General features: G+C 45.9%; 1 protein-coding gene across 1 annotated transcript in view; it reads left to right on the top strand.

The window, feature by feature from the left end:
• The window catches only part of LOC138528208 (pepsin A-like), a gene marked incomplete at its 5' end in the record, with an annotated part of 200,039 nt that extends 196,699 nt beyond the window's left edge, over positions 1–3,340 (top strand). The window contains one exon of the mRNA XM_069639665.1: positions 3,089–3,340. Coding sequence (XP_069495766.1) covers positions 3,089–3,340 — 252 coding nt within the window. The remainder of the gene's footprint in view (positions 1–3,088) is intronic.
• Between the last annotated feature and the right edge of the window lie 21,221 nt (positions 3,341–24,561).

The raw sequence follows: 24,561 nt of genomic DNA, 5'->3' as shown, positions 1-24,561 counted from the left end.
CAAGACAGGTAGAGGCAGGGTGGGTGTTCCATAAACATATTAGATTTTAATATTTGTACAACACTTATTGCAGGGTATAGATATGAAAAAATGTGTCTGAAAACTTTTGGAATATTAAACAAAATCACGTTTGTCAAAATGTGTTTCGAACCTCTGTAGTTTAAGAAATGCTTATGGTTATAGCCCTAATATCTTTATGGTTAAATTTACTGTGGATTTTCAAAATTTCTTTGTGTTCATTTATATTTGTTGATCAATAAAGTGGCGAGTTTACAGGAGGAGGAGAGTGCAATTGTGTGATTACAAAGAAACATTAGGATTTTGGAGTGTATGTATATATATTCACTGAAAACATTTTCTTAAAGGGATGTTATGGTTACAAATAAAACCAAAACCCCCCAGAAATTCACCAGTTAGGGTTAACTAAGCAACCATAACCCACGCAACCACCGTGCACTGCTAAGACTAACACGCAGGACACGAAAGAAGACATCACAAATGCCATTGATGACATCATTGATGACATCACATATCCGAGCCACTTGTTTTTGTTTACTGACATGATGAGGCTAGTTTTTTGTTTTTACTGACAATGAGAATTTCCAAAATTTAAAAAGGTGCTATATATCTACACATTAACCCTTTTATATGTTCTCAAAGTACTTTCCTTAGAGTTTAATCTGAGCTCATAGTGCACATACATGGGGCAATAGGCACGCCTCAAACACACAATTGATTTGTGTATATCATGAATAACTCTAATATTATTGTCATTTTTTGATGCTATTGTTTCTTTCTTCCTTACTTTAGTTCCCTGTATATGCCTCTAATTTGTATGCATTGTGTGTTTTTATATATATTTCATTCTACTAACACGTGTGTTGTAAGTTTTCAATTGTTACCTATTTATTCCATGTTTATCATTACTCAAAACCCTCAAAAGGTAGCATTTATTATTTTATTATCGGAAATGACAAGATTAAAAATATTGTACTTCTGTAGTGCATGTTGCAACCATTGCCTATATGTATGTATGATTAGGTTATTCTACTAACAACAACACTAGAATATAATGATATGTTTACATGATTACATTATTTAATACATTAAGTAGTTCATGATAGGTCTCCCAATCACCACTAACATCTTGTTTCCAAAATTATAAACTCAACCCCTTGTAGGGACTGTTTATTAAAATTAATTTAATATGTGATTTCATCAGTAATGTCATCAATGACATGGGTGATGTCATCTTTAATGTCCTGGTTGTTAGTCTTAGCAGTGCACAGTGGTGGTGCGAGTTATGGTTGCTTAGTTGACCAAAAATGGTGAATTTCTGGGGTTTTTCGATTTTACTTGTAACCATAACGTCCCTTTATCAACCTTATTTCATTGAATTTCATAGGTTTTTATTAATGCAACTTAACCATAACATCTCTTTAACAACATTTTTTCAGTGAATTTCATCGGTTTTTACCAGTGCACACTAATTTCCTACAACTTACTAATATCATATTTACCCCAATATAGCAAAATGTATGTCCAATTTACAAAGTTTCCCCACCTTCCAGCATCATTTTGTATACGTCCATACACTTTTGCAACTTTTTCCACTGTTTTTGTGTTTGTCAATGTTTGCGAACCTTTGATCTCATCGCTGACTTTTCGGGCAGTGTCCCATGAACTGTTCGAAACTGCATTGTCTGCTGATCTAGGAACTTTCAAGCTCAAAATGTACCCTTGTACTTGGAAGCCCCGCCGTGGAGTAATGGACGGTGCACTTGTTGTCTCCTGTGCTGTTTCGCTGCTGTGGTTCTGGGCTAGAAACTGTTGGAGTCTGTTGCACTGGTGTTCTGCTTATTCAGCACATGTTAGTATAATAACACAAATGGTGTGCTCGAGTGCTGGAGCACTTTACGTTTGGACTTGAAAGCAGTGCCGGTTCCCTTAAGATCATTGGAAGAGAGAGCCACGCACCCTGGAGAACAGGAAGTGAAATACAGTGTACCGAGCCCTTGTGGCGTGAAGCCCGGCCGCGGATTAAGGGCGGTGCAGTTGTGGACTCCTGTGCTGTTTTGCTGCTGTTTGGCTCTGGTTGCGGCGGAGAAAAAGGGACACGGCAGCCCCTACCCTTCACCTCCGGTCATTCCAGTGCAGAGGAACAGTTCTGCACTACTTGCGGTAAATGCAACAGATTAGACTGGGGTTTCCCAGACACCAAAGGAAAGGTATAGCAGAAATACTGCACAACAGCTTGCATTGTTGAACTGGAGGCGTGTAAAGGGGTGTGGATTAAAAAGGCTGCCACAAACATAAACCGCAAGAAACTATTGGCAGAGGAGATCTGTAAAGCAATCTGAGCGAGAATTCGGGAGACTGTTGGAGAAACCTTGCTCCTTTGATCCCGTGATTATTGCTTCTTGGCGCAAAAGTAGATACATGCCACTGAGCTGCTGTAGCTGTCCCGGCACCATTAGCTGTACTCAGCGCAGATCGCTGCGCCATGTACATAAACGTGAACAGTCACCACAGAAGTACTGTCAGGGCTCGTACTCTAGGACCCGACATGAAATTGCACAGCAGTCTGTTTACAGGCAGGGAGGGGGAGATGGAGGGCGACGGCTCCTACCTGCAAGAACCAGTGCAGGAGGGATCCACCTCCATCCAAGTGGCTTTTCAGGATATATGTCGTAGCAATCAATCAACAATCCATGCTCAAGTTCATGCAGAGGCAATAATTACTACACCAAAAAGCAGAGAAGAAGAACAAACGCATCAAACTATACTCCTGCAACAATGGCAACAAGGTTTGGAATACACACTAACAACGAAAAAAATCCATCAAACGATTCAAAACCATTTTGGGAAGAAAAGGCATAAAAGCCATAGAGATTCGGAGAGAGATTCCATTATCTATTGGCCTGTGCCACAAACTTAGCAAACCTCATCCTCTAGCTCTGAAATGCACCCCTTGACTGCTAACTCAGACATTGCTATGGATGAAGCACGCTTAGCAAAGGGCAGAGAACTCTCACTACCTTTAACTAGGAGTCTTTCAAAAAACTTCTTAAACGATTTGGAACTGCAGGAGAATGTAACCCTACCAAATCTGTCCATAGAAAAATCCAAGCCAAGTACAGATACGTTGATGGCTCTGAACTTTGTTTTGAACTGCCTAGTCTCGGTCTTTGAACTACTGAAAACAGAAGTTCAATCACAAGCGGGAACACTCTTAGAAATGACCAGCGAAGTAGCATCCTGCGAGCCAATATTGGTAAAGCTGGTATCAACTATCAATAGTAACATTACCCTACCACTAAGAGACCTAAGACTAGAATAGTCAAACAGGGTCTGGACATTTCTTCAATCCAAACTATGATAAGCAGCTGACAAAAAACAGACAAGGAAAACAACAAACGTTTGGGAGAAATGTTACAATATCTGAAAGACAACACCTTGCCGCAAATCCTAGATGGAGAGGAGAACGTTACTCACACTCATCCCTTCGATGATACAACCGTCTCAGAATCAGTGCTGGAAGAATTTTGGCGTTTGGCAACCATAGTGGATGGAGAGCTGGAAAATTCTGTGGCCACTGTAAAAACTACACCTGTGGCAGAAACAAAAAAGCAAGCCGAGGTGGAGTCTGAATGGCGTCCAGCATACTGCCAATAATCAAGAAGCAGAAGAAGTATGAGAAAACGCCAAGCAGGAAGGAAAAGATCAAAAGTGATGCAACCAACCTCCAAGAAGAATAATTAAAAAAAAGCAAAAACTAAAGATGAACTCAATATTATCACAATAGACAATTCTATCGATCAACAGGAAGTTGTAACTCCTAATCGTGGAGACGAGGTGCAACTAAAACCAGCTGGCCCAAGAGATGAGGCCTTTCTTCCAGGGAAAAAAGAGGTCCCTGACAAAATAAGAACCAAAGGAACAATGAAAAATGGTGGAAAGAAAATCTAAAAGTACTGTGCAAGCTATTACGGATGAGATTGTAAAAACAGTGAACATAAGTATAGGTTCTCAAACAGATCCAAGCCAAAAACGAAGTAGTGTTATATAGGAGGATCTGGACGAGAATAACGCAAGAGGACCAAATCCTGCTAAAAGAAGTCAGAACGCCAATTTATTACCTGTATCTGCCAAAAAGTCAATTTACAGAAAAAGGTCAAATGGGCACCTATTTTCCTACAGAAAAGCTCCCTCTTGAAGCAAACGACTAATCCCTCAGGTCAGCCAGCATTAGTCCAAGTCCAAAAAAATCTTAAACTAGCCCCAATTTTTCTACCAACAAATAGGAAAAAAGGGTGGAATGCTCGGCACCACAAATTCTGTTTCCAGCGGCTTTAGCTCAAGACCCATCTGAGATAACATCTCCAGCAGTGAACTGCGTGTACAATGGGGATGTGAAATGCGGCACTCTATACTCAATATATTCATGGAAAACATTGTTCAGTGCCTCAGGCAGAACCCAAGCAAGAAATACACAAACATTAGACAACCCCAAAGATTATGCTATCCCAAGAGCATGGCTTAGACTCTGAAAAAAGTTGAAGCAACACAAATCCTTAAATTTCTCTGTAATCCTCCAAATAATTAAAAATGTCAAAAAATTATATCTGTTTGCATCAGAGGACATTGAGAGTGTGACATTACCCTTAACACAAGATCCTTACTTAGTGGAAGTAGTGTTTGCATCATCCAACGCAATAAATGCTATCTTGAACAAAGCAAGGGAACTAGAGACATATGGCTTGGAAATCTCAATCATTGAGTCCAACGGGGGCCTTGAGGACTGTGGGGGTGGGGGACTATTTATTCGACTTGGGAGATATAATCCTACTGCAGAAAACATGGCTGGTGGCCCCCTCTGAATAGAGAGGGCTTTACCATAACCTGTTTACCAGCTTTACAAAAATCAAAAGGAAGACCCTCGGGAGGTCTCCTGATAGCCATAAAAAAAACTACACCTTTAAAAATATAGTCCCCATCTACGAACATGCTGTGGGAAATCCAAGCATGTAAAGCCCACTTGCACCAGCACAACAGAATCACAGTATGGGTGATAATTAATGTTCACTGGAAGCCCACCTGTTCAAAACTACAAGCATTTCTGGAGCTCCTGAACTCATTACTAGAATCAATAAAACTAGGCCCAGCAAATTGCAATATAATTTTGACTGGTGAACTAAATGGGGAATGTTTGCAATTAAAAATGGGGAAAAATACTTGTTCCACCATTAGGTAAATCCAAAAATGTGAGACTGTGGGTGGTCTTCATGTAATATTGGGGGCTAAAAATGATGAGCAGTAGTGTGGAAGAGAATGGGGAGCCTTCTGCAACATGGCGGAGAGGGGATTTATCCTCAACCTTGGACTACATTTTTGTCTCTCATTTTCTGTCTACGTTGCCCTCGTCATTGCTAGTGAAACATGATGGAGGGGGCGATCACAGTAGATTAGAACTCTACCTCCCTGACCTCGCTAGCTCTTCACAAAGTATAAGCAATCAGCTGTTATGTGGAAAAAAGGGAAAATTAGACTGGTAAAGTACAGGCATGAGAGAAAAGTTTAAATCTACAGTTGAAAAAGATCCCAAGAAGCATCTGGGAAACCAAATGCCATCCACAAACATTCATTAAATTCCTTTGGGCTACATCAGCTCCCAATGAACCAGTAAATCTGGTTAAACAAAAACATGTACACATTTTTGATGAAACAACACAAAATAAAAAAGGGAGCACAGAAGAGTTGTGCAGAGAATTAAGTTGGCAAGGCTGTCATTAGAGGCCTATAAAGCAGAAATTGGTAGAGAAAAGACAAACTATAAATCATGGTCATCCCTTCATAAAGCATCACAGCTTCAGAATGACGGAGAACGAATGCTTAAAACACTTGCAGAAGGGAATACAAAAAAATGTTGGACACTCAATAACAATTGTGAGGGTAACTGCAGTAACTCCCGGTGTAATCTGGTCTCTGAGAAGGGGTGGATAGATCATCTAACAGAGGTTTTCAGAAATACCAGCGATTCTAAGTTTGTAGCTAAGCTATGTACACCTTGGCAACTGAGTTTTTGTAAGAGGGATATAGAGGAGATAATTATGAAATCTTCTGCGTCAAGAGGAGCAGGCCCTAATGGCCTGACCTATCAAATACTCAAAAAAGAACTGGTGTCGTGGTCACAACTTTTATTCAGATTATTTAGTTAGATTCTAAAGAGGCGCCAATTCCCAACATCTTGGAAAACGGCACTGGTTATCCCATTCTTTAAATCTGTCGATCGTCGAGCAGCGGCTAGCTATAGACCAATAGCCCTGCTTGACATTGAAAGCAAGATCTTCATGAAGCTTTTGCTGAATGAACTAGAGCAGTTGCTAGAAGATCGGGGCATCCTATCTCGCTTTCAAACAGGCTTTCGTAAGGGCATGTCAACAGCCTTAAATGGCCTTATACTAAATCTGGTTTGCGAGCAGGCAGAAGAGGAACACTGCCTCTGTTTGGTGCATAGGTTGACCTATCGAAAGCCTTCGACCAAGTGGACAGGGCCCTACTTTGGAATAAACTGAGACAGTGGGGCCTGCCAAAAACAATTCTAGCAATGCTTGTAGAGATGCACAAAGAAACCAATCTTAGAGTCCGCTTGGACGAGTGCGGCCACCAATCAGAAACCATTGAGACACACAAGGGGGTTAGACAAGGCTGCCTAGGAGCCCCACTTTTGTTCAATCTTTTTATAGCAGACATGGGCATTTCCTTGGGTTCATCTGCATCGGCCAGCCCAATGTTGAATGGGAAAAAGATATTTTGGCTTGCCTGTGCAGACGACATAGTGCTGTTGGATAGAACACACATTAATTATGCAGAAACAAATAAACTCTCTATAAACTCTGCCAAATCAAATATAATGGTATTTAAACACCCACAGCAAAAAATTAAATGCTCAAACTGGGAATTAGACGGACAGAAGGTACAAAAAGTGTAGGCGGTTAAATATCTTGGATACATTATCCATGCCTCACCAGCCCTCTATAAAGCTGAAATCCGAAATTACAGCAAAAGTGGTACAGGGTGCAGTGCAAATGGTGAGACTAAAACATAAACTCAGTAAATTCTCTATCCTGCCATTAATCAGATACTATTTAGCAAAAATAGTACCAATTATCCTTTATGGGTTGGAGGCCAAACCTCAACTTTGGACCACCAACTTGGACAGATTTGAAAGTTGACTATGGAAGAGAGTACTAGGTCTCCCTGCCTGCACCGTAGTTGGAGTCTCAGATATGAGCTCGGCCTAAAATCTTTGGGTTGCATGGCGAGCTGGAAGCTAATCTGCCTATATTGGGAGATTACCATTGGTCAAGAGGCCTCTCTTTATAGCAACAATTGAAATCTGTAATTCTGACACGATTGGAGGGCAAGGCAAGAGAGCTCCTTCTTAGTGTCGATCTCGATCTAGACAAACTCACCTCCAACCCATTAAAAGTCAAGCAAAAACTTGTTGGGTTAAAATTTTTGAAAAATGTAGAATGGGCTCACCTGTAAATCCATTTCTGCATGGCAAAAAGAAGTTAGGTTGCATCTCACAATATCGCATGAAGTACCCAGGCAGTTCTCTACGCAATAACTTCCTAAGAATCAGATTAAATCTGGTCCATTGTGAGGAAGTACTGGCAAGGCGTAAACAGGGACATAGAGCAAAACAACTATGCAAAATCTGCACTAATCCAGAGAAGCAAACGCTTAGACACTTGCTCATGGACTGGTAAGGCACATGGAGCCCACGCATAGCACACTTTAAGTGTTTTGTGCAGCACAAAGAGTACATTGTCTCAGACTTTTTCTGGGATAAGATAGTCTTGGGCTGCAATGCCGTATTAACAGCAGCGGTGATATGTGCGCAAACAATTTGCGATATCATTATTTAAGAACATTATAATGCCTTAAGGCGAGTAAAGGAAGAGAAGTTAAAGAGAAGCCATGTCAAATGTAGTAGCATTAATTACTAAGTAAAAAGATTTAGCTATTGTGTTTTTTTTTTCCTCTTTCTGTTTTGGATTGCTATACACTGGTGTAAAAATTTTAACTAAAATTTGAATGTGTTTTAATAATTTTGTAAAGACTTTAGAGTCATTAACACATAAAAAATAAAAAATAAAAATGTACCCTTGCACAGCTCCCTATTCTTAGACATTGGGCATCATTACGAGTAGCGCGGTAAAAACGGGTTCATTACCGGCATGCCGGTAAGAGCGGGTCCGTGCTCGTATGAATCCGCCAATAGCGGGTGATTACGAGTGCGCGAGCACCCGTGAACCCCCATGCCGGTAATGGCAATACTGATATGCTGCTAAAGGCCCTCCAGCCCCCCTATAGCGGCATCGCGGGACCCGCCTATAACGCCACCGCCTCGGAGCAACCCCTAAATACCGGCACGGTAATACCACCATGCTAATACCGGGTTCGCAAAACCGGACCCAGAAATTACATCATCGCGCAGGAATTGGAAATGGGCCGGCGGCCATCTTTAAAAACACAATCCATTGCCATCCTCCCTAACCACCAGTCCTTTCGTGTCGTGCTGCATCAGAAAACCCTGAGGATGTCCAAGGCCACCCGTAAGACGAACACCCAAAAACGGAAACAGCGTTTCTCTGACTCTGAGCTCAGCATGATGGCAGACACTCTGGCCCAGCATGCAGACATAATCAAGTCAAATGACATGAAGCATGCTGCTCAGATGAAGAAAAAGCAAATGTGCCAGGAGGTTGCCCAGAGGGTGTCAGCCATGGGGACCACCCCACGTACAGTGCAGGACTGCCGCAAGAGGTGGGACAACCTCTGCTTGAGGGTGAGGAACATCCTGGCAGCCAACAGGAGTGCGGCCATGGTGACAGGTGGAGGGCCACACTCACCAGCAAAGCTGATGCCCTGGGAGGAGGCTGCCAGCTCATTCATTGATCCCGAGTCAATAGAGGGATTCAGAGAGATGGAGATGGGCGCCGCATCATCCCCAGAAGGAGGTGAGTGACCCAGCACATCCCTGTAGGGCAAACCATGATGTAGCACAAGTGACGTGGAAGTGAGACTAGGCAAGGCAATGTATGTCCCAGGCCCACATCAACATATCCAGTCAAGAATGCATGCCACACCCTGCCACACACAAATGCATGCTGAGTGCCAATCACATTCAATACCAACACACGGACAACATAACACGACCGTCCCCATGTAACCCAACACACAGACCCCATATCAATGGCATGACACCTGCCATGCATTGATAGCCTACATGCCCCCACAGAACACCAATTGCCACACCCCTGTAATAAACGGATGCATGACTGTATGAATATATCACAGCACAATAGTATGTCGCTGGCATGTGACACCATCACTGATGACCTGCATCTCTTCTAACCCCCAGGCACCGATGAGGAAGATGCCAGTCAGCAGAGGGGCGCAAGGGCATCAACATCACGCCATGGGCCACCACCACCCCCCAGCCAGAGAAAGAGGCCAGACCAACAGGCAGTGTGCCAGACCGGGTTGAAACCCAGCAAAAAACACCTGCTGCCAGTGTGGGCCACACACATCAAGACCAGCAGCAGCCACCCACAACAGTGGGAGGCGTTTCCGATCCTGCACCACCAACTACCGCGGACGTTGTGGATGCAAATGTGAACACCGAGGGCGTCACAGTCGTGTGCACTACACCCACCGCAAGCCCCCTGACCACTCCCCACCCCATATGGATGCCGACAGCAGTGACGATCCGTGCCTCCACAACTCCGACCTCAGAGATTCCGACATGTGCCTCTTCGAGGAGGACAGCACCCTGGATGTGGGCCTGACGCATGCACCATCCACCACTCTGGCTACCACCACCCTGGCCACCACAAACCCGGCTACCACCACCCCAGCCACCACCACCTGGCCACCACCATTCCAGCCACCACCACTCCAGCCACCACCACTCCAGCTACCACCAACACCTTTGAGGCTCGCCTGTCGAGGGTGGATGCACGACAGGAGTCAATGCTTGATCTCATGCGGCATTATATTGCCGATGGGGAGGACACCAAGAGGCCCTTTGCTACTGCCATTGGGGAGACGACAGCAGCCATCGCTGCAAACACTGCTGCCGTTAACGCGTCTGTAATCCTCATGAGGGACTGTCTGGGGGAAGTAACGCAAGTGCTAACTTCCATCCTGCTCCATATGCAGCGGCCACGCCTTGGAGCAGGCGTGGAACCTGCCTCTGACACGTCCTCTGCTACAACACCTTCAACCTCAACCCCCACAAGCCCTGTGCGGATGACCCAGAGGAGTGCACGGCACTCGGAGATGCCACCCCCGGATAACAAAAAGGTCAAGAAGTAGTGTGGTAGACAATGGGCGTTGGACACATGGTTGTTGGTGAAGGGAACAATCATTAGAGTACATTTGGGGACATTGAGGGTTTGTGGGGTTGGTTAGGGAGTTAATTGGGGGTTATTGGGTTTTGTAGGGTGGGTTAGGGAGTACACTGGGGGTTATTGGGGTTTGTAGGGTGGGTTAGGGAGTTCACTGGGGGTTATTGGGGTTTGTAGGGTGGGCTAGGGAGTTCACTGGTGGTTGGGGGGGGAGGGCTCGCATTGTTGCCTTTTTGAAAAATACACCCGCTGTGTGCCAAAAATTCAATGGCTGGACATTCTTCATTTTGTGCATGTTCATTTAATGTGTGATGGTGTTCAGTGGCCAACTCCCAACAATACAAGTGTGCATGTCCACATGGAGCCAGTGTGTCACTGACACATGTCTATCATAGTCCCTGTGTTTCAGACGTATTTGTGAATTAGTGCTTGGCGTACAGTATGGCCATCCCGTGCATTATGTACTGGCAGGGGGCCTACTTCACCTCCATCTCCATCCTCATCATCCTCACCTGGGCCATGCATGTCAATGTCAGGTCGCAGTGGTACATTTCTCTGGATGCACATGTTGTGCAGCATGACACAGGCCATGGTGATCTTTGCCACCTTCTCAGGCTTATATAGGAGTGCCCCACCAGACCAGCTGAGGCAGCGGAAACGCACCTTCAACAGGCCAAAGGTCTGCTCAATCACAACCAGGGTATGGGTGTGCACACAATTGTACTCCTCTTCATGGCTGTTCTGTGGGTTCTGCACAGGGGTGAGTAGCCACGGCCTCAGGGGATATCCTCCATCACCTGCAAGCAGATACAAATAGGTGTGTGTCACTCTGAACTGCCACCTTCAGGGAGCACAGTCATGGCGGCAGCTATTTGGTGTGGGCTTGCACATGTCCCTGCATGCATGCAAAAATGTCACCTAGATGCAATCTATACTGTCATGAGGTGTGGTAGTCTGGTTGGCATTCAATAGATGATGCAGGGTGTAAACATGCATGCTCTGGCAGATGTGCTGCGGTAGTGTAACACTGTTTAGCCTCCAATTCATGCTGTTCATTCTTCATTATGCATGGTCACACTGACCACATTGCCATAGTTGCCATCCTGTTCATTCATGCATTGCTTGCCATCACCCTGGTGGCCTGGTTGTGCCGCTTACTTGTTGTCATCGATATGCATAATTTGTGAAATGTGGCCCAGTGATGTGTCATGTTATGTTTGGGCGGTTCAGGTCAGGAGTGTTTAGCTCTGCATGCATTCTCCAATCACTGGAAATGCCCCCCCCCTTTCACACTCAGGTGGAGTATGCCCCCCCTTCCCCACCCAGGTGGAGTATGCCCCCCTTGCCCATCCAGGTGGAGTATGCCCCCCCTTTCCCACCCAGGTGGAGTATGCCCCCCCCTTATGCATCCCTACATATCAGTACCCCAGAGCACTGCCATGGGACAGTTGTGCAACTCACCAAGCAGTCAGGCACGTGGTTCAGCATGTCGCTCCATGTGACGGGGTAGCGTGGAGTTGCGCAGTACCATGGCATCATGTGTTGATCCGGGAAATCGGGCGCAGCAATGTGTGATGATTTTGCTGGAGTCACATACCATTTGCACATTGATGGAGTGGTATTGCTTGCGATTGCGGTACACCGCCTCTATGGCATGGGGGACTACCAATTCCACATGGGTGCAGTCGAGGGCATCAACACAATTGGGCATGCCTGCCAGTGCATGGAAGCCTACTTTGGTGTCGGCTATCTCCTGGGCAGTCTGTGTTAGGGATATGTGTCTGCTTGCGTGCTTCAGGAGGGCATCCAGCACTTGGTTCAACATGCGCGAAAATAGTGGCTGTGAAATGCCATGCAGCTGGCCCACTGTGTGTTGGTAGGTGCCTGTGGCCAAGAAGTGGAGCACAGACACCACCTTTAGCAGAGGGGATGGCAGTGCCTATTTCTATGAGGCTGGCAATGTCGTTCTGTATCATGTCCACTATGGTGGTGATGGTGTCATGGTCCAACCGGTACAGGGTGTGGATCTGCTCAGGGGTTAGGTTAAAAGGGCTGGGTCTGGTGCGAGGGATTGGTGGTTGCCTACGAGGCACTGCTGGCTGCACTGGTGGTAATTGCTGGGCCTGTCTCACCCTCCTTCTCCTCCTGTGTCTCCTCTGTGCTGCCTCTTGTTGCTGCTGTAGTTGTTATTGTTGTTGCTGTTATTGCTGTAGTTGTAGCAGTATAGGCATGTCCTCCAGCGCCATGATTGCAACAGCTAGTGGTAGCATTGTGGTGTTGGAAGGGGTGTGGTGTCTGTGTGTGTGTGCTCCTTTTATACTGGCCCAGCCTCCACTGATTCCACCTGTGGGGATGGTGTGTACCTGTGACAGTTGCCTAGTATCCTGATTGCTCTTTGCGGGTGGTACGCGATGCCTGTATGGGCGGCATCGCGCAGCCCATGGATACCGGCTTCGTGATGCCTGTATTTGCATGTCCACGTGGGTTGGGATTACCTCCTACTGCCGGCATGCCGGTATTTTCTCCCCGGAGGGGCGCTTGTACGCAGCCATGCCGCTATTAGTGGCACCGTTATTTAGGGTGCCACTAATAGCAGGTTGACGGGTCGTGATGCATCGGAGCGGTAAGCGATGCTGCTAATCCATTACCGGCATGGTTTTTCGCTTACCGGCAACCTCGTAATGAGGCCCATTATCAATTAACAATCTAGCACATAGCACATATTTGGAAGAATATTAGCAAAACTGCTACTTATCTTAAAAATGGCACCAGCTATTGCCATCCCTCCTCCCCAAGAGCCACCACCACCAGCTGGAGGACCTACACAAAAGAAATAGTGCAGTACTTCAAAAGACAATGAAGAGGACCAGGAAGATGAGGTAGAGGAAATGCCTACCTCTAGCACTCAGAGGGAATCATGGGTGTGCCAGTTCTTTACAACTTTTGGGAATGTACCAAAGACTAAATCTACCAAAGTGAAATGCACTGAGGGCAACCTTGTACTCAGTCATGGACAACCTGGACAGTACTCCAATGGGACCACCTCCATGCGCCACCCCACCAAATCCAACCACCACAATGCTCTCAGAAAGACTGTTCCTTTGTTAGCAAGTAGTAGGCTGTCTTCCTCCACCTCATCTTCCTCAACCAATACTGTAACCACACAGCCTACTTCTGAGGGACACAAAATCCCACCAGCTAACTTGCAATGCCTGCTTTCAAACAGTCACACATTCAGTCACTTCCACAAACTGTACATATAACCCAATGACAATATTAAGCTTCCACACACCAAATGCCACTTAACAATCTTCTACAAATCTTTTACATATGCATTTATTTTACTTATACAAAACAAAGTGTAGACAGTGCTCCTATACATGCTCATATGCATTGTGCAGTGACAGAAGTGCATAAATAGAAGGGGCAGTACGGATGGGCAAGTGATCATGTCGGATGCCACTGGCTAACAAATGGATCAGAGGAGTCTCAAGGGTGGGATGCATTTTAACCGTAACATCCCTTTAACAGCTTTTTTCTGTCACTTTAATAGGTTTTTATAAGTGAGAATATTTCATGTTCTTGCATCACTGTATGTAAATTATTAATAATTCCTCTTTTTATATATATGAAAGAACTATAAACATCCTTCAAGAAACATATTTTTTGCAACACTTACTTATGTCTGTCGTTATGAGCAGTGCATGCTGGGGATGCAAATCATCGTTCCATTACCTATGGAATCAGGCTCCACCATGACCCCAGCCCAACCAAATCACCCGTATTATTCACAGCACCTACCCTGCAACCTAGCTCTGTGTCCACTATACACTAATAATGTAAGCAATGGCCAGTGCTCATGGCTTGCAGTCATGGCAGTTTCCAAATCCACTGGGCCTGGGCTTTGGCTATGCTACATTCCCCAATAAGTAAATCAGAGTACACATGCATGTTTGAAGAGGGCCAGGCCCACTGCCCAGACACCAACTGTATATCACTAGTTTTTCTACTTACATTCTTACACTTTGGAAAAATAAAACACAAGATATATTTCCAAAAATATGCTTTTAGGTCCTTGCTAATGCTCCTCGTGCAAGTTTGTTGTAATCTAGTCCACCACTTCCAGCTGTAACTGCAAGCAGAATATATTTTCCCATTCAAACCTACCGCTGCGGCCATGCTGTATGCCCCAGTAAGCAAATTACAGTACACATTACTCCTTGCTGATGGCCAGGCCCATTGCCCAGGCACCAATGTTATATCACTGTGTTGTGTACTTACATTTTCACACTTTCAAAAAAAATAAAAGGCAATGACCCGGACAATCTGGCCACTGCCCATGGTCACAGGCTATACTTCAGTCACCAAAGCTATATCTCTATTTTTTGTATCTACATTATGACACTTTTTAACAACAAGAAAACATGGACTAATTTGCAAAAACCATGCTTTCAAGTCCTTGCCAATGCTCCTGGCACGTGTTTGCTGCAAATCCACCCATGGTTTATTTTTTTGAAAAGTGTCAAAATGTAAGTTCATATAATATAACATAGCCCCCACTTGACGAAAATCTATTCAGGCTTTGCACAAACATTCAAGGTGAATTCTATAATCTTTCTGAAAACATTTGTCCACGTTTGTCAAACAGCAACATTATAAGCCATCTAAAAATGTTGAAACCCCCCTCGAATTTTGCCCCCTCTTGAAAAAAATCACACCAAACTTTGCAAAAACATTCTTATCTAGGTAAAAAAAAACTTTTGTGCAGATTCATCAAATTGCACTACAATTATAAGCCTGTACAATATTTTGGGACCCCCCTCTAATTTTGCTCCCATTTGACAAAGCAGCACCCCACTTTGCAGAACCATTCAGAGTCAGATCTAGATTGAAATTCCAATATTTCATGCAGTTTCATTGAGTGGCACCAAAGTTATAAGCCATCCAAAAACTGCATTTCACCAACCCTGTAATGCATAACTAGGCAAAGATGTTCGTGAACATCACAGGACTGCCCCGGACATCTGGACCGTTTGCACATGTCAGAGTTGAAAAAACACCTGTTTTTTCAGGCTTTTTAAGGCCACATCCCATCCCATCCCATCCTCATCACCCCTCAGCTCCCCAGACATTGTTACATTAATTTGACAAGTGGAATGTTGTATTTTTTAATATGTTTTCACTGTGGTGATCGCGCTTACTGGCCAGCTGTCCGCGAATCCAACATGGCGCGCGTTTCCAAAAATACGACACACATCACGCTTTCCACCTTTCAATCAGCGGGTGAGTCCGATGTCTGTGGACATTACGCTGCCCCCCTGGACTAATTAGAGGCCCGTTCACGGAACAATTAGGGAAGTGTGTCTGCGGACGGAACCCAATATCACAATTCTTTTTTACCTACTTTTTGGTAGTTTTTAAAAATGCTACTAGACTGATTTAGACCTCATTTACCAAACCAAACCTTCGGGACCAGGCCGCCACTCCTGCCACAAAATTGGTGAAAATCTATCCAGCGGTTTGGGATTTAGGCTTGAGCAAAAAAAATGTTCCATTGCGTCTAAGGGAAAAAACACACATTTTAGGATCCCCTATAACTTTGTCCCTACTGCACGAAACCTCACCAAACTTTGCAGAATCAATATAACAGTGCCATATACTTGTTCTATAAAGTTCCATTAGGATTTGTCCAGGGGGGCCAAGTCATAAGCCACCCAAAATGTGCTCTTCCTATAGGTTGAGCAGCTTAACCATAACTGCACGTTCTGTTATGTTATGTTATGTTATTTAAAGTTATAGAGCGCACGTTCGCCCAAAGGCATCTTGGCGCTACGCCATCACAAAGACCTGCAATTCTATTCACAGCCTAGAACAATAAGGTTTTAAGAGAACGGCCAAAGATGAGATAATCGAGATAGCTCGCAAAGAGTGAGGCTAAGCTTTCCAGAGCTTAGCAGCAGCCACTGATAACTCGACCACCCATTCGGGATAATCTGACCCACGGAACTGGAACCTGTAAGGCCGACTGAGAGCGAACGGGACGAGAGGAGACATACCAAGGAAACTTAGCTTGAAGATATTCCGCCCCCGATTCCTAGACGGTGCGATGGACAATGCATACAGTTTTGAAAAGAATCTGCTTCTCAATAGGCAGCCAGTGAAGCTGTCTAAGCAGAAGAGAAATATGCGCTCCAAACGGGGCATGAAGAATCGACCTGACAGCAGCATTTTGAAGCAACGGAAGATGATTTATAAGATAGCGTGGTTGATCAAGGTAAAGTGAATTACAGTAGTCAACTGCGCTGAGCACAAGAGCTGCAACTACTGGTGCTTGAAATTTTGCCAGGATGAAGCGAAGGACTTTTTCTCAAGATTTTCAATTTAAAGCGCCCAGTCTTACAAACCGCTGCTACCTGCTCATTCATCGAGAGAGACATGGTCATTTTTACCCCCAAATTTTTTACTAAAGAGGAATGTAAAGGAATCGGACCAAGAGAAATTGCCCAAAAATCAGCTATCCAAAAAGAAAGAGGACTGTAGGTTCCAACAACCAGGACCTCCTTTTTGTTACTGTTCAATTTTAGCCAATTTGCCGCCATGCAATAGCCCAGGTACTCAAGGCAACTCCTAAGCCGTGCCGCAGTGCCTGATTGAGTAAGATCCAACCGGACCAGGATCTGCGTGTCATCGGCATAGGAGTAGTACCTGAACCCATGGGATAGAATGAGGCGGAGGTGTGGTCTAATGTAAATATTAAACAGAATTGGTGACAGCACAGAACCCTGTGGGACTCCACATGACAACAGCACCGGTTTAGAACGAAAAGGTGGGAGAGAAACCGACTGGGAGCAATCGGCCAGGAAGGCAGAGAACCACACCAAAACTTGGCCTGACAGACCAGCAGCAGATAGCCGGGAGATCAAGGTGGGATGATCGACTGTCGAACGCAGCAGATAGGTCCAACAATAATACTGCTCCGACTCCACCCTGATCAACCAAGTGGGCCAGGTCATCCAGCACAGAGTTTAGGACTGACTCCGTGCCCCTCCCAGGCCGAAAACCTGAATGACAGGAATCAAAGAACCCAGAGGATTCCAGGAAGGAGGAGAGCAGAGGGGACACAAGGTCCTCCAGTACCTGCATAAGGAAGGGAAGGAGAGTAATCGGACGATAAATAGCGAGCACCGTGGGATCTAGAGAAGATTTCTTTAGTAAGGGGATCACACAAGCATGTTTCAAGGTGTTAGGGATGCATCCATTGCAGAACAACATATTTACTGCTAAAGTAATTTGGGAGATCAAGTCTCCAGAGATTTTCTTAAGTAGGGTCAGGGGAATAGCATCAGTCGGTGAATACAATTTTAGCTGAGGAATAGCCCGAAGAATGTCTTGGTCAGAAAAGGTAGGGAACGCAGACCAAATAGAGTTTGGTGCAGGTGACACTTGAATACTAGACACAGCCACAGACTGACCAGCTGTGCTGCTGATATTGTCATGAATAGGCTCAATATTAGTGTAGAAGATGGAGGAAAGAGAATCACAGAGACCCTGAGAAGGCACCGCTTGAGGTCCTGCTTTTGTAGGAGAAAGAAGAGATTTTACAAATTCAAACAAAGCCTTAGGTTGATTTACAGCATGTTTTACCTTCTGATTAAGAAGGATTTTTTTGCATATATAATCGCCCTCTAATAAAGTGCAACGTAATGCAGCTTTATCATCAGCAAGACAATTTGCACTCCACTTCCTCTCCACTTTCTTACACAACAGTTTACCAGCCCTAAGTTCATCAGAGAACCAGGGCTCAGAGGGATGTTTTTTTGTTTGCAAAGCCTAAGGGGAGCCAGTAGATCAGCAGCTGGTGCAAAGGAGGCGTCCAGTGTCTTCAAGGAGCAAGGGGCAGACTGATCACACTGTGATTGAAGGGAGGCAACTAGCTCATGGTTTGCGACCCAATGCCATCTGCGTTTAAAGATAGCGGGTTTTAGCCACAGGAAGAAAGGGATGCCACTGTAGAATGGAAAAAGGTACCACAAAAAGTGGTCAGACAACACTAATGGACTCAGGAGAGAGACAATAGTGGACAACCTGGGCGCACAGACAAAGTCCAGGATATGTTTCCAGTCAATGGGTAGTCTGCACAGTCAACTGAGGGAGGCCAAGATCAGACATCAAGGCCAGAACATTTTCTACCTGACATGTATTGGTTTCATTTGCTGGGAGGTTAAAATCTCCAACAATCACCAAATTTGAGAATTTAATCTGAAGTTCCAAAGCAAAAGCAGGGAAATCCACACAGAAGGGGCCACCCGCACCAGGGGTTCGATAGACTACCAGAAAGGCTTGCGTCGAGGAGGGGGATAGGAAGACACAACCCAGAAGACACTCTATCTTCAAGGAGTGCTCTGGCACAGTACAAAATGAAAGCAAAAAAGTGATGGGTGGAAGGTTTTGAATAAATCAAAGCCACTGGCATTGCTCTGGGCAACCACTCCACACCACCGTTTTTTAGCCCGTCTACGCCATTGCAAAAGGGGTACAAACATATGCAAATCAGTCAGGTACTGTCATGATGCCTACCTCCAAGGAGCCAGGCCGGGCCCAGCAACCCCAGAGGCAGACATCATTTTCCCCAGGGAAGTCTCAGCGGGCCCAAGTCGGGGCCCTTTGGACTCAGTCCTGGCGCCTTAGGCGCCAGGCTCATAGCAGACCCCAGTCCTGGCGCCTTAGGCGCCAGGCTCATAGAAGAGGATATGTGTTTAAGTGCTTGGGTGCACGCTTACCTGATGCAGACCTTGCTGCTTCATCCAGGCCCTCTTGAGGCCTGAATGGGACTACTTTACCTGTAGGACTACTTCACCACCCGGGTGTGGTCGGGGAAGGATACATACCTGATTGGTCGAAGGATACATACCAGGAACTTCTTCCAAGGCTATTTAAACCCCACCCGAACAGCCACACGTGCTTCGCGTTGTTCTGCACCTAGCAGCTGGACGCTCACCGTGTCAGCTCCTGCATCCTGACTTCATCCACGCCTGCCAGCACCCTGGAACACCTGCAAGGGGAGAAAGGAAGAGAATAGGAGAAGAAAAGCCCTTACCTGCTAAATCTGCATCCCGGAGTCATTTCTCCAACGGCCCTGAAAAGGAAGACATCATTTTAAAGGCATTTTGTTTCGATCGCTGCAGCGCTGCATTTTACTCACCTTTGCAAGGCGCTTCCATCTTCAGCAGCGATCTTCCGGATTCAGCTACGCCCCGGCGCCTAGAGGAAAAAAGACAAGAACAAAGGTGAGAGGGAGAAAAGGACTAAGGAAAGCTCAGTTTCCTTTTAAGTCTTACCTGTTGGATTATTCCCACTGCATTGCGGGTCCTGCCGCTTCCTGGCATCTCCGGACCCCGGCCCCTATGGGGAAAAAAGACAAAGACATTGAATGAGCGAATGCAAAGACATTACCTGAGCGCTCATCCAGAACTGTTTCACTTCGGGTCGGCGCCATATCTCCGGCACTCCCAACCCCGGCCCCTAAGGGGAAAAAGACATAAGCATTAGCGCTTGCTGCAATTAGACAACAAACATTATTATTAAGCTTGAACTTTTGAACAGAACTTTTACAGCGCCTTACCTGAACAGTCAAGCTTACCTGAACTCCCATCAATCCTCAATCCAGTGAAGTAACTGGGTTTCAACGCGCCCCTGCATCAGAAGCAGGATGGAGAGCTCATCCTTCCAAACCCTAAGGTGAGGCTTCACGGGGAATCGTGGAGGAGGTATCGTGGAGGGTTGGAAGGGAGTGGGAGGCTTGAGCATTGTTCCACAGTTGGTAATACTCCCTTTTCACGCACAGGAGGGTATCCAACGAGCCAGGGAAGCCAGAATAGAGGGGCCCTTCCTGTCCATCTTCAGAGTTCTGCGCCTTCGACGCCGCGCCTCCTTGGGAACCAGGTGAGCGTTACAGGTACTGTCACCAATGGGAGCAGCCCTGCCCGAACTGCTAGGCCAGGTCCCCTCTGCATGGAAACACAAGAAACCCCAGACATGTTTCGGCCTTGTTGGGCCTCCTCAGTGAGGTGCAGCTTGGTTTCCTATGGCACAGCGAGCAATGGACCCATGTCTGGGCATACCCTCTCTCACATAGGGAGACAAACTGAAAGCAAAAAAGTGATGGGTGGAAGGTTTTCAATAATTCAAAGCCACTGGCATTGCTCTGGGCAACCTTCCACACCACCGTTTTTTAGCCCGTCTGCGCCATTGCAAAAGGGGTCCAACCATATGCAAATCAGTCAGGTACTGCCACCAATGGGAGCAGCCCTGCCCGAACTACTAGGCCAGGTCCCCTCTGCATGGAAATACAAGCAACCCCAGACATGTTTCGGCCTTGTTGGGCCTCCTCAGTGAGGTACAGCTTGGTTTCCTATTCCTGTTTTTGCTTTGTCACCCCGAGTTGGACGGGTATGCCCAGACGTGGGTCCCGTGCCTGCTGGGCCTAGAACCCAAGCTACTCCTCAATGATGAGCCCCAACAAGGGCAAAACATTTTTCGGATGCTTGTCTACTTGTGCAGAAGGGATGTGGCCTAGCAGTTCGGTCTGGACTGCCCCTTTTGGGGTGGGGCCAAGCCTAATTTGCATATGTTATTTCCCCTTCTGTAATGGCTTGGCAGGCGAAGAACGATGGTCTGGAGGGTTACACAGAGCATTTCCAGTGGTCAAGATTCATTCTAAACCTTCCAGCAATTACCTCTTTGTTTTTGCTCTGGCACAGTACAAGACATTTTATATGTAGGTTTATGGCTAACCCACCAGTGGGAAGGGCAAAATATGATACACATGATCCAGCTCATTAGTAGGGGGAAGAGCCTGAACAATAGAGGTACTCAGTCAATTCTCCATCAAAAACAGGAGATCAGGCTGGGAGCTTCACACCAAGTCATAATACTCCATGGTGTGAGCCACTAACAAGCAAGTGTTGAGCAGCCCACATGGAGGAGCCCCTACCAAAGTGGCGTTGGCAGCTTTAGAGAGTCTATTAAAGTCCACTGGCCATCGGGTGTTGGGAGGGGCTAAAGATAGCAAAGCACTGCGCTCCCAATAACCAGTTTCCAAGGGAAAATCCGCAGCTACATGCAGAACATGCACGGCCTGGGCACGTTCGAGCACAGACGGGCTGGACATAGGCGCGACTTTGGAACAATCCTTTATACCAATACACATGGTGAACACACCTAACTCCGCCCACTAGCGGGGACATGGACGACAGACCGCGATGCGTGTCTGTGGATACAAATATCAGGAAGCCAGGCACCTTCCTGCTGCTCCAAGCAGTGTTTACAAGGAAAAGAATACTTTTTCCTATAAGGGTGCCCAGTCACTCACCCACACGTGCTATGTGTGTAAAAGGAAATAAAATAAAAATGACAATAGCTTTAAAAGCAGGTCCTACCTGCGAGTGCGTCGGGTGCTGAATAAGCACAATATTAAAGGAAACAAGCAATCAAGCTCCACCCACTGGGGGAGGACATGAAAGACAGACAGCGGAGCGCGTCTGTGAATCAAAATATCAGGACGCCAAGCACCTTCCTGCCGCTCCAAGCAGCATTTACAATGAACAACACACTGAACTGGGGTTTGCGACCCATCCCTTTAAGACGAGATAGCAATACTTAGAGATGGATGGAGATTCAGAATATACTCAAACATCAATAATCAAACTGACTCAGGAAGTTGGAAAAGTGCGTCTGATTTAATATCAATTATCTAAAACAGGGAGTTACAGCAAACATCCACAAACTCACTCGATCTTCTCAATGCATTTCAGAAAAAAAAAAACCTATATACTAAAATCCCATCATCATTGACGTCTAATTACTTGGCAACCGACAAAAACCTATTTGGAATGATGATAGGCTTACAGGGAACATCTAGGTATGCGTTCCATACAAGTCAGGGAAAGTGATTGGGTCTCTAACATCAGGTGGGGCAACTAAGCCCTCCGCTATTTCAGGTCACTATGAACGTCATCAAATACACGACATCCCATTGGTTATACAAACTCTAGGACTCTCTATTACGTGTCCCTCTATAATTGGTTGCCACCCTTGTAACCCTCTGTACTTGTCACGACTCTGTCCCAAAACCCCCTCTGGCAAACCCATTGGCCAGCTGGAGTCAGGACTTGGGCCTCTAGAGCCTGGCATCCTCTTCAAAAGCCCTCATGGGGCCAGTCCTGGCACCTATGGTGCCAGGCTCATACACCATGAACAACAACGTGCTTGGGAACTACTTTATTGTATTGTCAGCCAAAATGGAGGCATCCACATAGCTTGGTTCCTAAGAACCAAGCTATGTGGTCTAGTGTTTTGGGTGTGGCAGGCCTGGAACTACTTTCCCTGGTACTACTTTACCTGGGCAATATAAACCACACCCTGACTGCAGAACATGCTTCGTGTTACTTTGCAGCTTGCAATGTGACGCTCACCGTGTCCAGCTATTCCCTCGAACCTCGGAGAAGCAGAACCTGCAAGGAGACAAAAGGAACATCATTAGCAGCAGCATCTTACCTGCAGTCTTCAACTTTAAACTCTCGCAGCTACTGAGAACAGCTTCCTCAAATCTGCACGCCTCCCGGACAGAACGACCTGAAAGAGGAAGATAGAGGCAACATTAAAGAAAGCAGTAGAGACATTTACAAATTACGAACTGCTGAAAAGGCTCACCTGGCTGGTCGCCTTTCGGCTGGCACCACTCTGGACATTCCACTCATGCTGAAGAACACCGCAACCTACAAGGAAGGAAAACACAGGTTAGCAAAGGCAAGACTTCGCAGTGCTGTGCATAGCGCTTACTTACCGCATCATAGCGCTCTTAATCCGCCTTCATTTACCAGTGGGGCTCAACCAAGCCAGTTCGCCGTGCTGAAGCTCCGCATACCTAAGGGAGAAAAAAGAGACATTTTAAATAATGAAAGGCATGCAGGATAGCAACAAAAGTAAAGAACAGCAATAAGACCTATCTGAACAATATCAAACGGGCCGGCGTCAGTGAAGTAACTGGACCGCACTCACCCATGAAAGACAACGCACCCCTGCAAAGAAGGCAGGACGGAGAGCATGCCTAATTCTACCACAAGGTGAGGAGAGGGCACCAGAGGGACTGAAAGCATACAGGGCTGGAGGGAGGATACTTACCCCAGTCAGTCAGTCTTGAACACAGTCCTCCTGTATTTTCAGGCAGAACCTTCCCCACAGACCACATCAGGGCAAAGCCGAGAAGCATACCAGCGAATAACCCAGCTGGGTGGCGTCCCTGTGGATACCAGGTGAGCGTAACAGTACTATTCCACATGCGCCAGCAGCACACAGCCTGGCATCCAGGTGCTGGTGGGCTGGTCATAACCATAACTTCCCTCCAATTAGCCTGTCTTCCATCATCACTCTGGCAGCCTGCCAGTCAATTAAGGCTTCGAACTCTGCCTTGGAAATGTTCTCTGTGCTGGAGAATATGAGGGAGTATAGGCATACTTTTCTCTATTTTGATACAGCCCATCCTAGTGTCTATTTTCATCCATCCATGTGACTGCAGACAATGTTTGACACACTGAAAACCCTTCTTTTCACTGGATTCAGCTCTGCTAAACTGCTTTGTGGAACCATCCATAGTCCATACGTTCCTCTACATATACGTTGGCGCATTGCCACAATCTATTTACTACATAGCTGGCCTGTAAGAATACTTGTCTACTTGCGTTGCTGTGACTGCACAATTGTAAAATAACTTGATATCTTTGTTATTTTCTGTTAGAATGAGCATCTTCATCTTGAGCCCAAATTGTTGCTCACCCTTAACACCTCCTCCTTTGCTTCTATAGAATGCCTATACTCTTCAATCTCTTCTTATAAGTGGGCCAGCTCTGTTCTGTATGACGTCACCAGTCTTTTCTTTTGCTCAGTTTTCCCACTTCCTTCGGGACTTTATTCAAATGGCCATCATACTGTTGTGTATGCATGTATGGCTTTCTTAATGGAAACCTTACTTCCAAGAGTCTCATTGGTATAGATATTTTCACTGGTACTGCACGTGTCTCACAATCCGGCTTCCAACATACAGGGGGCATGGGGAGGAGCTTTGAGTAGGGGTGCTTGGCTC

Source organism: Ambystoma mexicanum, chromosome 7q, assembly GCF_040938575.1.
Source record: "Ambystoma mexicanum isolate Mex_15411 chromosome 7q, UKY_AmexF1_1, whole genome shotgun sequence".
In the NCBI taxonomy this organism is placed as follows: domain Eukaryota; kingdom Metazoa; phylum Chordata; class Amphibia; order Caudata; family Ambystomatidae; genus Ambystoma; species Ambystoma mexicanum.
This window is presented reverse-complemented; position numbering and strand designations above follow the sequence as displayed.